Source organism: Pipistrellus kuhlii, unplaced genomic scaffold (genome assembly GCF_014108245.1).
Source record: "Pipistrellus kuhlii isolate mPipKuh1 unplaced genomic scaffold, mPipKuh1.p scaffold_m20_p_47, whole genome shotgun sequence".
Lineage (NCBI taxonomy): Eukaryota > Metazoa > Chordata > Mammalia > Chiroptera > Vespertilionidae > Pipistrellus > Pipistrellus kuhlii.
In genome coordinates, this window is record NW_023425548.1 from 986,615 (window position 1) to 1,001,038 (window position 14,424).

General features: G+C 48.0%; 1 protein-coding gene across 1 annotated transcript in view; it reads left to right on the forward strand.

Moving 5' to 3' along the window:
• The window catches only part of KMT2C (lysine methyltransferase 2C), a 240,541-nt gene extending 230,001 nt beyond the window's left edge, over positions 1-10,540 (forward strand). Inside the window, 6 exon segments of the mRNA XM_036412645.2 lie at positions 696-838; positions 1,099-1,267; positions 5,982-6,098; positions 6,419-6,492; positions 6,722-6,830; positions 8,612-10,540. Coding sequence (XP_036268538.1) covers positions 696-838; positions 1,099-1,267; positions 5,982-6,098; positions 6,419-6,492; positions 6,722-6,830; positions 8,612-8,704 — 705 coding nt within the window. The 3' untranslated portion in view covers positions 8,705-10,540.
• Positions 10,541-14,424: the final 3,884 nt, after the last annotated feature.

Here is a 14,424-nt window from a genome sequence, read left to right on the forward strand (position 1 = left end):
TGTTATCTTTTAATATTACAAGCGTGTTTGCCAATGAGTTCCTCACAGTTTTGGAAAGTTGCATGACTATAAGGCATTATTTTCAAGAATAAAAACTCATTAATGAGTTTTTTTTGGGAAAAGCAACCCCCAAAGCTACTGAGTAATATGCTCAGTTGCTTCCCTGCCTCCATGCTGTGTCTAAAGATAAATGTGCTCACAAGAAACATGTTCTAGAAAAGGCCTTAACATGTAAAGTATTTTGTAAGTAAATCTTAAGTTTTACCACTGAGAATGAATCCTCATCGTGTCATAGTCGAATTGGGGAAGTGACAAGTGATCATGAAAGTAAACCATGTAAATGATTTGAAACGGTTCTTGCTGGAAATTGTAAAGTTCCAGACAAAGACGCGAGTTGATATTGATGCTGTGAATTAGTATGCCCCCAGTTTGGGAAGCTGGCACTCTCAGCCCTAAAACCCCACAGGCCAGCACCTGGTTTTCTTCGGGGAGCGTTTGCCAGCATTCACTGTGGTCTGCTGTGACGCGGAACTTGGCTGCTCACACTTTAGCGCGGCTGAGTGTAGGCTGCTTGTTAACATACGTTATATTTTGAAGATGTTGACAAGTTATTTCCATACAACTTGGGCCAGCCTTTCACCAGCTCATCGTCCTAATCGAGTGAGTTAACTTTTGTCTGTTTTGCTTCCTTGCAGCTCCCTGGGGTTGAAGCATGTGAAAACTACACCTTTCGATATGGCCGAAATCCCCTCATGGAGCTTCCTCTTGCCGTTAACCCCACAGGTTGTGCCCGCTCTGAGCCTAAAATGAGTGCCCATGTCAAGAGGTTTGTGTTAAGGTATTTTGTTTTAACTTCACATAGTACAGCCCAGGGTTTCTAGGCGTCTTAGTGGTTTTGTGCTTGATTTGTCTGCTGCTTACAAACCCTGTGTCCCTGGCTGTGTCTGTGCCCGGCCACATCAGAGAATGCGCCCTGCGCTCCGCTAGGCGGCTTCTGTGCATGCTCCCGCCATGCTCACCGGAACCGGCCGGGCCGGGGGGGACCGGAGGTGTCTTCAGTTCTCTCCCTCTCTCTCCTGCTGCTGCGCCCTCCTGCAGGCCTCACACCTTGAACAGCACCAGCACCTCCAAGTCCTTCCAGAGCACAGTCACCGGGGAGCTGAACGCCCCGTACAGCAAGCAGTTCGTCCACTCCAAGTCGTCGCAGTACCGGAGGATGAAGACGGAGTGGAAGTCCAACGTGTACCTCGCCCGGTCTCGGATCCAGGTGGGAAGGACTTCTCAGGAAGGGAGAGCGGGTGGGACCGGCGTCCGGGAGAGCAGCGCCCGGTGTGGGAAAAGGGTTACAGGCTGTGGGAATGGCCATGTTTTCTAAGTCACCGCAGGCTAGCCAGCCCGCATGCAGTCGCTGGGCATGCACATTCACTTCCCGAGTGGACAGACGGTGTTGGACTCCACACTTTGCTCAAGCGAACAGGCAGCCCTGGCCTCTGCGTACACACGTGTCCCTCAGGCACTTGTGGACAGTCCAGTGGAAATAGTTGTGAAGTGTGCGGCTGTTCTGGACACTACCCTGGGGGATGTTGCACGGCTGAAGCCTCTGGGGCTCAGTGTGTAACTGCTTCCCAAGCAGCAGACCCCAAGGCCAGAGGCCGCTCAGCGCCTCCCCTTGGTGTCCCAGGCTGAGTTACCAGGTTCTCTGATCTACTCTCCAGCTCTGCCGCCCAGACTTCCTCCCATCTCCCTGTCTGCACCTCTGCAGACCGCCCGTCTCCTCCCAGCCAGCCCCCTCAGGAGTCATCAGGTCCCTTCAAACGGAGTCTCCTCTGCAGGCCACCGTCCGTGCTGTCAGGCTTGTTCCTTCCTGGGAGACTCTTCCCTCTCCGAAAGATCTTAGGATCTTGTCTTTATTCTTGACTAGAGGCCTGGGGCGCAGAATTCGTGCACGAGTATGGTCCCTAGGCCTGGCTGGCGATCAGGGCCAATTGGGGCCTTGCTTCTGGCCGCAGGCCAAGGCCTGCCTGCCTTCCGTGCTACCCCCTGGTGGTCAGTGCACATCATAGTGAGTGATTGAACCCGGTCTCCTGGTCAAACTGAGGGATATTAGCCTTTGATATCTTACTAGTAGCCCTGCGTGCAAATCCATGCACCAGTAGCTCCCCACTGCCCTCCAATAGCTCTCCGCCCGCTGCCCTGCCCTCCTGTAGCTCCCTGGCCCCCCAACCCCCATAGCACGCTGCCCTGCCCCCTCCAGTAGCTCTCCGCCCACTGCCCTGCCCTCCTGTGCTCCCTCCACCCCTCCTGTGCTCCCTCCGCCCCTCCCTCCCAATAGCCACAATTAGCTCTCCACCACCCACTGTAGCCCATTGTAGCCCATAATAGCTCTCTGCCCCACCCTCCTGCTGATCTGTAATCCCGTCATCATGTGGTCGGTTGTTATGCTTCATGGCATAATGACCATTTGCACATTACATCTTTTATTGTATGGGATACAATAGGAGAGGAATATGCTAATTTTCTGTTACCCCGTGAAGCCTAATGACCGGCCTTGTAATGACCAGATGACGGATCAGCAGGAGGGTGGGGCAGTGAGCTACAGGAGAGGGCAGGGCAGCAAGCTGTGGGGGTGGGATGGGGGAGTGGGCAGAGAGCTACAGGAGGGCGAGAACAACCTGCTGGCGCACAGATCCGTGCACAGGGCTGATCGTATATACATATTTGGGAATTTAACAAAAATGTGCTGTTAGGGTCTCACTGATTCCACACTGTGAGCAAGATGGAGCAAGATGGCCTTCAGGCTCGGGTTTGCCGCGGGCATTCTTTTCCGAGTCCCTACCTCCTGCACTCCTGTGTGCACTGGTGGGCACACACCTGACCCCGCAGCCTGGGGTCCGGCGTGGACCCAGACTGGCAGCAGCAGCAGCGTGTTCTGGGGCCTTCGGCACAGCCAGAGGGTCCGTCTTGTATCCGCCCTTCTCTCTCAGTTTCCCAGCACCGACTTGTGCTGAGCTGCTAACGCTTTACGTTAGCTCAGCGCCCTTGTGCTCTGCTCTTCCAGCTGGTAGCTCGGTTTCACCGTTTGGGTGCAGTGTGTCTGTCTTCAGCTGCTGCCACAGAACAGAGCCTTTGGAGAGCTCCCCCAGCTCCTGGCAGGGGCGCACGCCCTCCTCCTGACCAGCCACGTCCCGTTTAACGGGTTCCAGCGGCTCGGCTCCCCCGTTCCTCTCACCGTCATGTGATGGTTTGGAGCGGCCTGTGTGCAGCGTGTCCTCTCCAGCCCGAGCTCTTGCCCTTCTCCGTCTTCCTCCCTCGCAGCCCCACCTCCCTGTGACATCGGAACGTGCTGGGCGCTCCTCCCTCGCAGCCCCACCTCCTGTGACATCGGAACGTGCTGGGCCACACGCTTAGGCTTCTTCTCAAATCCTCAGGCTCTGGGCCGGCGGAGGTGGCTCTTCACGGCCGTGATGCTCTGTGGTGGTGATGAGCTGTAGTTATTAAACTGACCACCACTGACAAGCACTTTCCTTACCCTTTCCCAGTGCAACCATCAGTGTCTTCCTGCATCCACTGAGACTGTCTCCCCATTTGTAGTAAATGTTACAGCCCTGCTATTTACTTATTTTGCCAACCGGCTAAGTGTAGACTGATAGTTACTCTCTAAATGAGTGACTTTTTTTAAGCTTTATTGTTGAAAGTATTACATAGGTCTTCCTGTTACCCCCATTAATCTCTTCCACCCACTCCCTCCTCCCCATCCCCCGCCCCTCACCATGCCATTGTACGTGTCCCCGGGGTGTACACATATGCATACAAGTTCATTGGTTGGTCTCCTCCCACTCTTCCTCACCTTCCCTCTGAGGGTCAATAGTCTGTTCATGCTTCAGGTCTATATTTGATCGTCAGCTTATTTGGCTCATTAGATTCCACCTATGAGTGAGATCATGTGATATTTATCTTTTCTGGCTTATTTCTCTCAGCATAATAATTTCTCCAGGTCAATTATTGCTGTTGCAAATTTTATTGCCACATAGTATTCCATTGTGTGAATGTACCATAGTTTTTTTTATCCACTCATCTGCTGATGGACACTTAGGCTGTTTCCAAGTCTTAGCTGTTGTAAATTGCACTGCTATGAACATAGGGGTGCTTCTATTCTTTCTGATGAGTTTCAGGCTTCTTAGGGTATATTCCTAAAAGTGGGATCACTGGGTCAAATGGCAGTTCCTTTTTTAATAATTTGAGGGAAGTTCTCACTGTTCTCCACTCTGGCAGCCCGGGTCTGCATGCCCTCCAGCAGTCTCCGCATCTTCCTCAGCACTTGTCGTTGGTTGATGTGTTGAGGGCAGCCATTCTGACAGGTGTGAGGTGACACTTCATTGTCGTTTTAATTTGCATCTCCCTGATGATCAGTGACTTTTTTAATCAGATTGTTGTCTTCTGTTGTATGAGTCCCCCACATATTTTGGAGATTAGCCTTTTATCAGATGTATCATTGGCAGATATGTTCTCCATGCAGTGAGCTCTCTTGTTATTATTATTATTTAATATACATCTTTATTGATTTCAGAGAGGAAGGGAGGGCTAGAGAGATAGAAACATCAATGAGAGAGAATCATCAACTGGCTGCCTCCTGCACACCCATACTAGGGGTTGAGTCCGCGACCTGGGCATATGCCCTGACCGGGAATCGACCTGTGACCTCCTAGTTCATAGGTCATCGCTCAAACACAGAGCCACGCCAGCCAGGCTCTCTTATTTTGATGGCGGGTTTTTTTGCTGTGCAGAAGCTTTTTATTTTTGAATGAGTGATTTCGTGTTTGTCATAGGGATTTACTCTCCTGTGAATTGCATATCCATCTTTTGTCCATTGTTCGATTAGTAAGGACTCGCTCACCATTAACTATTTCCCTGCAGAACAAACTTTGCCTAACAGAAGGTATGCTGTCTTTTTTTTTTTTTTTTTTTTTTTTTTTTTTCTTACAAAAGTCTTAATTTTAAGTAGTCAAACACTTAATTTTCTATAGCTTCTAGTCTTGGTTAAGACTGTACTTTGCATATGTCGTCTCTTAGGTTGTTTTTCTTTCAGAAATTTGATTTTTTTATGTTTAAACAATTTGATTTTCTTCCAATGGGTAAACAGTTGTTGGAGCACCATGTAGGCCACAGTCCTGTTCATGCTGCTTTGTGCGCCTCCCGAGTCATGGCTGGAATTGAACAGATAAATTAGACCCTTTTCCCCAAGAAAGTGACTGACTTCATGGGAAAACCTCTAGCACGGGCCTCTGTCCCATGCTCCCGGCGGCCTTAGGAGGACGGGTGTGGCGAGTCCCCAGGCAGCATGGGGTCGGCCTGCCTTCTCTGCTGGAAACACAGGAACTCAGATCGCGGCAAGAAAATGCAGACCTCCCTGGGAATTACCCCTATCGTTCCCAGCACATTGTTTTTCCAGAACGCGTTCACTGAGGACTATAGGTGTGTGTGCTCCTGGCACAGGCAGCACAGCCGAGAAGAAGAAGGATGCTCGGCGCTGGGGCGGTTCAGATTCCTGGATGCTCCTTAGCAGCTCAGAACCTCACATTGGGGAACTCACCTTCCCAGGAACTTGCCAACTTTCCTGATAGTGGAAATTCACTTTGCCTGGTTAGCTTCCAGGAGCGCACTGCCAAATCTGGCGCCTGTTCGGTCTCCTCCATAATCCCTACAGTTAGCCCTGATTCTACATCATTAAATTAAGTGTCTAGCCCTTTAAAAATAGGGACAGCGTAACCCTCAGCAGCCATTAGCCTGTCTAGCTGGTAGGGTCTCAGCAGGTACAGGAAGGACGAGAAGTCTGACAGAAATTGCGGCTGCTTTGTAAGGCCCTAAGGATTTAGTGTAAACAAGACAGTGAGCAGGTGGTGAGGACGGAGCTTTAGAGGGTGCAGACAGCACATCCAGTAGACATTGAAGATGCTGGAGATTCACACACACACTTTCTGCAGGGGCTGGGCCTGTATGCTGCCAGAGACATCGAGAAGCACACCATGGTCATTGAGTACATCGGGACCATCATCCGAAACGAAGTAGCAAACAGGAAAGAGAAGCTGTATGAGTCCCAGGTGAGTGTCACAGCCCCCACCCGTGCTGCAAGCAGCCCCAGAGACAGGCTGCGCTGCCTGTCGGCTGGGTCCAGTTTAGAACAAAAGGCCCATCTTCCCATTCGTCTGCGCTCCATGTCGTTACTTGCAGAGATATGTGTGTGGACTAAGGAGCCTGGCTGGTTCTCCAGGCATCTCCCACTTCGTTCATTCCCACTCAGCCCGTGTGGCCGGCCGGCTGCCGTCACATCCAGGAGAGGGTGACGGCCTGTCACGTCCCCTCGGCCAGCTTCCCGGGTGGGCAGGACCGGAGGGAGGACTTAGAGCTGCTTCTCTTTCAGAACCGCGGCGTGTACATGTTCCGCATGGATAATGACCACGTGATCGATGCCACACTCACGGGAGGGCCTGCAAGGTGAGACGCGGTCTGTTCGGGGCCTCTCCCTTCAGTGGCCGCGGCCACAGCCTTCCCGGCTCAGGAATTTAGAGCAGAGAAGTTTCACAAGTTTTATTTAAAATTCTATTTGTTCTTGTTCTGTAGATGAGCAAATAGGAGTGTAGTTGGGGAAAGTTTTCTCGATGAGCTGCACGTTTTTAAAGCTTCTTCTAGTTGATGTATAGTTTTCTGAAATGGTGGTTTGCAGGTACATCAACCATTCGTGTGCACCTAACTGTGTGGCCGAGGTGGTGACTTTTGAGAGAGGACACAAAATCATCATCAGCTCCAGCCGGAGGATCCAGAAAGGAGAAGAGGTGAGCGTGTGGGGCTTCGCGGTGTGCGGGTCCGTGGGGGTGGTCATCGCCGAGGTTTCCCGTTCTCTGCTCAGACTGGGTGGGTCCCGTTTCACCACCCGTGTCTCTCACTGTCCGACTGCCACGCGCAGCACTGAGTGCTCCTGCCCCTCTCCGTGGTCCCTCCTCCTCCCCCGTCACTCACGTGGCGTCAGCTCCTGTGTTCGGGTGCTCCGGTCAGTGTGGTGGGGTTCCTCTAACGTTAGAAGCTGCCTCCTGCGGCTCAGACCACGGCTCAGGAGCCCTCGTCCCATCACGTATTCCCAGTATGAGGAGCACCGCTTTCGGTTTTGACAGCCACAGATTTCAAAACCGTTAGTTGCGTTACTATTTTTTCTTCAGAATGCTCGATGCTGACCTTGACATTTCTTTGGCCTCGCAGATGACTTAAGATTATTAGTCTTGGTTGCCTCCTTTGCATTTCCCCGACTTTGTCTTTCACTGATGCCATCGTGTGTGTGTGTGTGTGTGTGTGTGTGTGTGTGTGTGTGAGAGAGAGTGTGAGTGTGTGTGTATGTGTGTGTGTGAGTGTGTGAGAGTGTGAGTGTGTGTGTATGTGTGTGAGTGTGAGTGTGAGTGAGATGGTGTTCTGCTTGTGTGTGGGTCATCTTTTTGGAATTCCCTTGGTTAAATCAAGAGCTGACCACGGCCTTTTGCACGCCGGGAGGTACCTTAGGAGCTAAGAGGGTGCGGAGTCCAGCGTGGTGCCAGTGAGCAGGGGTCGTGAGAGTGCTCCCCAGGCTTGGGAGTGTTGGGGAGCAGGGGTTGCCCCACGGGAACTGGGCAGACCCCGGCTTCCTTGACAACAGGCTTGGTCTGAGATGTTAATAAGTGGGTGGCTCCTCTAGAAAGACATCTTTGAATGCTCAGTGAGGAGCAGGGGGAGAAGGATGGTCCTTGCGGTGCCCCTGGGCCATGAGGGGCGGAGGGCCCGCGGGGCTGCCTGCAGGCAGCGAGCGGAGAGGTCTGGGGATGCTCCTTCCACAGCCAGCTGCCGTTCTCGGTCTGGCTCGGCCTGAAAAGCCTGCCTGCGGATCTCCGGTCCCTTTGGGGTCCTGGGTAAACCAGCCGGGCTTGTTCCTGTTCTGGTTAATGCTCACCGGGGGTGTTTCCATTGAGAGGGAATCTCGATAGGAGAGTGAGACATCATTGGCTGCCTCCCAGGGTTGGGGATCGAGCCTGCAATCAAATGCCCTTGACGAGAATTGAACCCAAGACCCTAACAGTCCGAGGGCTCTACCACTGAGCAACCTGGCTAGGGCCTGAGGCTCCCATCACCCTCCCAGGCCCCAGAGCCTCAGCAGAGCAGTCTTCCTGTAGCTGCTTGCTTGCCGGTGTGGGCCCGGGCAGACGGAGGGGGGGCCGGGCAGACGGAGGGGGGGCCGGGCAGGCGGAGGGGGGGCCGGGCAGGCGGAGGGGGGGCCGGGCAGACGGAAGGGGGGGGCCCGGGCAGAGGCGGGGGGGGGGGGGCGGGCAGACGTGGAGGGGGGCCCCGGGCAGAGGCGAAGGGGGGCCCCCGGGCAGGCGGAGGGGGGGGCGGGGAGCCAGGCAGAGGCGGAGGGGGGGCCCGGGCAGAGGCGGAGGGGGGGGGGGCCCGGGCAGAGGCGGAGGGGGGGGCTGGGCAGACGTGGAGGGGGGCCCCCGGGCAGGCGGAGGGGGGGGGGAGCCGGGCAGAGGCGGAGGGGCCCGGGCAGGCGGAGGGGCCCTCCCCCCTCCCAGCCTGACTCTGTCTCTGCGCGCAGCTGTGCTATGACTACAAGTTTGACTTCGAGGACGACCAGCACAAGATCCCCTGCCACTGCGGGGCCGTGAACTGCCGCAAGTGGATGAACTGAACGCATTCCTTGCTGTCTGGCGGCGGCTTGTCCCTAGGAAGAAGCGATTCAACACACCGTTTGGATTGGCAGCAGAGAGAGGTTTTGTTTTCTGTTTATGACTGAACTCTAGCTTCTGGGAGTCTGATTTCCTCAGCCCCTTGGGCCACGCGCCCCCCGACCGCGGCCCCGAGCTGCCCCAGAGGCTGAGGTTACAGAACTACAGATGGTCCAGCACTTTTTCTTTTCTCTCCTCTTTTCTTTTGTGGGTGGGTTTTGTTTGTTTGTCTGTTTTGTTTTGTTGTTTTAGTCTCACTAAGGAGAAACTTACTGGGGCACAGAGCCGCGGGCTGCTGCCCCGGCAGGGCCCTCCTGTGAATGTAGACTGATCACCAGCGAAGGGACATGTCCGAAGTGCTGGCCACGCCTTATGGAAAGGGGCGGGCCCTCTGACGTAAAGTTTTTAATAAAGTAGACACCACTGAACAAGGAATGTACTGAAATGACTTCCTTAGGGATAGAGCTAAGGGATAATAACTTGCACTAAAATACATTTAAATACTTGATTCCATGAGTCAGTTTATTGTAGTTTTTGATTTCTGTAAAATAAGAGAAACTTTTTGTATTTATTATTGAATAAGTGAATGAAGCTATTTTTAAATAAAAGTTAGAAGAAAGCCAAGCTGCTGCTGTTACCTGCAGACTAACAGACCCTGTTACTTTGTACAAATATGTAAATATTTTGAGAAAAATACAGTATAAAAATAGTTATTGACCAAATGCTACCAGGCTCTGCAGCAGCTCGGGTGCTTATAAAATGTTCATAGGGATGTTACAATATAATTTTGTGTTATAAATATGCCATTATAATTATGTAATAACCAAAATTTCAACCTAGAGTGTTTGGAGTTTTTTGGAAACCACGGTCGGTTAGTACTTAATGTTTTATACACCTTCTGATAGAACAGAGTGTATGCCATGACTACAACTTTTATAGCTGTTTTGGTAATTTAAACTAATTTTTTCATATTATATTGTTGCATCCCTACTTCTTCAGTCAGGTTTTTTTGTGCTTACAATTTGTGATAACTGTGAATAACTGCTTAAAGACACCCACATAGAGGCTGACTTTTCTTCAGCAAAAGTAGTTTTGATTAGAACTGTTTCAAGCCACAGAGAATCATTTACACATACTAGGATCATGTAGCAGGAACTCTGATCTAACTCTAGCCTTCTATTTAACACAAAAATCTGAAAAAGGAAAAAAAAAAAAGGAGATGCGATCATGGGCTGCAGGACTCCGGCAAAGGGTTTTGGAAGATGTGATTTTAAAACGTGTTTGTATGATCTGTTTGTTTACATTTCTTTAATAAACACACTGTTTTGTGTTTGCTTGTAGAAACTTAATCAGCATTTCGAACCAGGTTAGCTTTTTATTTTGTACTTAAAATTCTGGTACTGACACTTCACAGGCTGAGTATAAAATGAAGTTTTGTGTGCACAATTCAAGTGGACTGTAAGCTGGTGGTATATTCAGTGATGCAGTTCTGAACTTGTAATGTATATGGCATGATGTATTTTTATCTTACAGAATAAATCAATTGTATATATTTTTCTCTTGATAAATAGCTGTATGAAATTTGTTTCTTGAATATTTTTCTTCTCTTGTACAATATTCTGACATCCTACCAGTATTTGTCCTACCGGTTTTTGTTTTGTTTTTGGTTCTGTATAATAGTATCTAATGTTGGCAAAATTGAATTTTTTGAAGTATACAGAGTGTTATGGGTTTTGGAATTTGTGGACACAGATTTAGAAGATCACCATTTACAAATAAAATATTTTACATCTCTAAAAGCCAGCTGAGTCTCTTTAACCCCTCTCATGTTCTGGTTTGAGCTCTGAAACTGATGATTGCTTGAAATTCACTGATGGTATGATCCACATGTCAGAATTACCGGCACATTGACATAATCGACTCGGTTCTCTTCTCGAGAGTTTAGACACAAGTTCATAACTCATTACAAATGGAGACTGTCTTCCTTGCAGTTGAATACAGGGAACTTGCATTTCACTTATCAAGGCCTAATTAAAAATATTTGTGGTGCCTTATTCCCTTGTGTGAAGTCCTTTCTTTAAAAAAGATTTTTAGTTGACTTGGGAGAGAGAGATACGTGGATGTGAGAAACATGGATCAGCTGCCTCCTGCACTATCCACACTGGGGACTGAGCCTGCACCCCAATCACGTGCCCTGACCAGGAATCAAATCACAACCCTGCGGTCTGCGGGCCAACACTCCAGCCACTGAGCTAAAGTGGCCAGAGCTAGTCTATTTTCCCTCCTAGATTTATTCTATGTGTACATGCTCTATTTCTATAATATTTAATGTATTTAACATTTAAAGGGGTTACTATGAATTAAAATTGCTCAGAATCCCCATCAGGATTTTTTTTTTTTTGGAGAGGTTTATGACAATTTGTGAAGAAACCTGGTCTTTTATGTGTGTGTTTTTTTTCTACCTCAAGTAAATTCTATGTGCAATGTGAAATGTTTTATTTTCTTTACATTTTCAAATAGTTGACATATGCAGTATTGGTTTCGCATGTGTAGCATAGTGATCACATACCACACAGCGATCATCCTGAGATGTGCTAATCTGAGACAGTTCATAGTTCCTGCAATATTAATGACCATTTTTCCTGTGCTGTAATCTCTTCCCGGGGCTGTGCCTTTTCATAGCTCGCCATGTGTACTTCATAATCCCTTCACCTTTTCGTCCATCCTCCAAGCCCCCTGCCATCTGGCACCATCAGTTTGTGTTGTGTCTAGGAGTTTGTTCACTGATTTTGCTTTTTAGATTCCAGGTATAAGTGACATTATATGGAATTTGTCTTTCTGTGTTTGACTTATCTCATTTAGCATATTACCTCTTAGGTCCATCCAGGTTGTCCAAAATGCTAAGATTTAAGTACTTTTTATGGCCGAGTGATATTCCATTGCACACAGGTACCACATCTTTTTTATCCAGTTGTCTATTGATACTGTGCCGTTTCCTTATCTTGGCTGTTGTAAATATCAATGCGATGAACAAAGGGATGCATGTATCTTTTTGAATTAGTGTTTTGCATTTCTTCAAAGAAATACCCACAAGTCAAATTGCTGGGTCATAGAGCAGTAATTCTTTTGAGAAACCTCCACACTGTTCTCCACAGTGGCTGCATCCACGTGCAGTCTCACCAGCCGTGCACAGGATTCCTTGTCTCCGCATCCTCGCGAGCACTAGTCGTTTGTTGATTTACCGATGACATCCTGACAGGTCTGGGGAGATATCTCAAGGTGGTTTTAATTTGCTTTTCCCTGATGCTTAGTGATACTGAGCATCTTTTCATTTCTGTTGTCCTTCTGGATGCCCTCCTGGGAGAAATGTCTATTAAATTCCTTTGTCCATTTGAAAAATGTTTTATTGATTTCAAAGAGGAAGGGGGAGAGAGAAATATCAATGATGAGAAAGAATCATTGATCCCCATGGGATCAAGCCTACAACACGGGTATGTGCCCCAACCAGGAATCGAATTATGACTGCCCAGTTCAGGTAGATTGTTCAACCACTGAGCCACACTGCCTGGGCTGCCCTTTTAATTTTTTTATTAAGGTATTACATACGTATCCTTATTCTCCTATTGCTCCCCACCCCACCCCCACTCATTCCCTCACCCCCCTGGTGTCTGTGTCATTGGTTAGGCTTATATGCATGGTAACGTCTCCCCCTACTCCCACCCTCCCCTGCTTTCCCTCTGAGGTTTGACAGTCAGATTGATGCTTCTCTTTCTCTGATCTATTTTTGTTCATCAGTTTGTTGTTCATTGTATTCCACAAATGAGTGAGATCATGTGATATTTATCTTTCTCTGACTGGCTTATTTCACTTAGTATAATGCTCTCCAGGCCCATCCGTGCAGTTGCAAATGGTAAAAGTTCCTTCCTTTTTACAGCAGTGGTGGATTGTGCTGCTATGAGCATATGGGTGCATATATCCTTTCTGATTGGTGTTTCTAATTTCTTGGGATATATTGTGGGTGGTTTTTTTGTTTTTAGTGTGTGTGTGGAGTTGTACGAGTTGGTAATTTTTATTCTAAAAACTTCTTAGTGGAATCTTTAGGGTTCTCTACAGTATGTCATCTGCAGATATTGACAGTTTTCTCTCCAATTTGGATGTGTTTCATTTGTCTAATTGCTGTGGCTAGAATTTCCAATACCATCTATCCTATATAATAAAAGGCTCATTTGCAAATTGCCCCCTTGGGAGTTCAACTGACTGGGAGTTCGACCACTTGCTATGACGTGCACTGCACACAAGGGGGGGAGGGGCAAGAGCCAGGGGAAAGAAGCCCAATCAGCCCTGCTTGCCGGCCAGGTCTATCTGTGCATGAATTTTGTGCACCGGACCTCTAGTATATTTATTTTATTTTTTTCATTTTTTTATTAAGGTGTTTTGCCCATTGAGTCTAATGTTTGCTGTGGGTTTATCATATATGGCTTTTATTATGTTGAGGTATGATCCTTCTATTCCCACCTTGTTGAGAGTTTTTATCAGGAAAGGGTGTTAGATTTTATCAAATGCTTTTTCTGCATCAATTGATATGACTGATTTTTATTTTTTATTATTTTTTTATTAAATTATTATCTGTGTATATAACTTACCATTGCCCTCCCCCCTCTCATTCATACCCTCTCCCCCCAGAGTTTTGTGTCCATTGGTTGTACTTATATGCATGTATACAAGTCCTTCGGTTGATCTATTATTATCTCTCCCAGATCTCCCTACCCTCCCCGCTGTAATTTGACAGTCTGCTTGTTGTTTACTGTCTCTATATCTATCTTTTAGTTCATCAGTTTATAATGTTATTATCCATAAATGAGTGAAGTCATGAGGTGTTTCTCTTTTCATTGACTGGCTTATTTCACTCAGCATGATGTTCTCCAGTTCCATCCAGGTTGCTGCAAATGATGAGAATTCCTTCTTTTTGATGGCAGCATAGTATTCCATTGTGTAGATGTACCATAGTTTTTTGATCCAATCATCTGCTGACAGGCACCTAGGCTGTTTCCAAATTCTAGCTATTGTAGATTGTGCTGCTATGAATGACTATATGATTTTTCTCTCTCAATTTGTTAATGTGATGTATCACGTTTTTTGATTTGCGGATATTGTACCATCCTTGCATTCCAGAATAAATCCTACTTGGTCATGGTGTATGATCTTTCTGATGTGCTGCTGGAGCTGATTTGCTAGAATTTTGTTGAGGATTTTGGCATCTATGTTCATGAGGCATATTGGCCTGTAATTCTCTTTCATGGTGTTGTCTTTATCTGGTTTTGGTATTAGGGTGATCTGGCTTCATAGAGTTTGGAAGTGTTCTTTCCGCTTGAATTTTTTGGAATAGTCTGAGGAGGACAGGTTTTAGTTCTTCCTTGAATGTTTGGTAAAACTCTCCTGTGAAGCCATCTGGCCCCAGGCTTTTGTTTGCTGGAAGCTTTTTTATGACTGCTTCAATTTCTTAATAGTTATTGGCCTACTGAACTGTGTAGATTCTTCCTGATTGAGTTTTGGAAGGTTGTATTTTTCTAGAAATATGTCCATTTCCTCCAGGTTATCCAATTTGTTAGAATAGAGTTGTTCATAGTATTTTGTAACAATCCTTTGTATTTCGGCAGGGTCTGTGGTTGGTTCACCTCTTTCA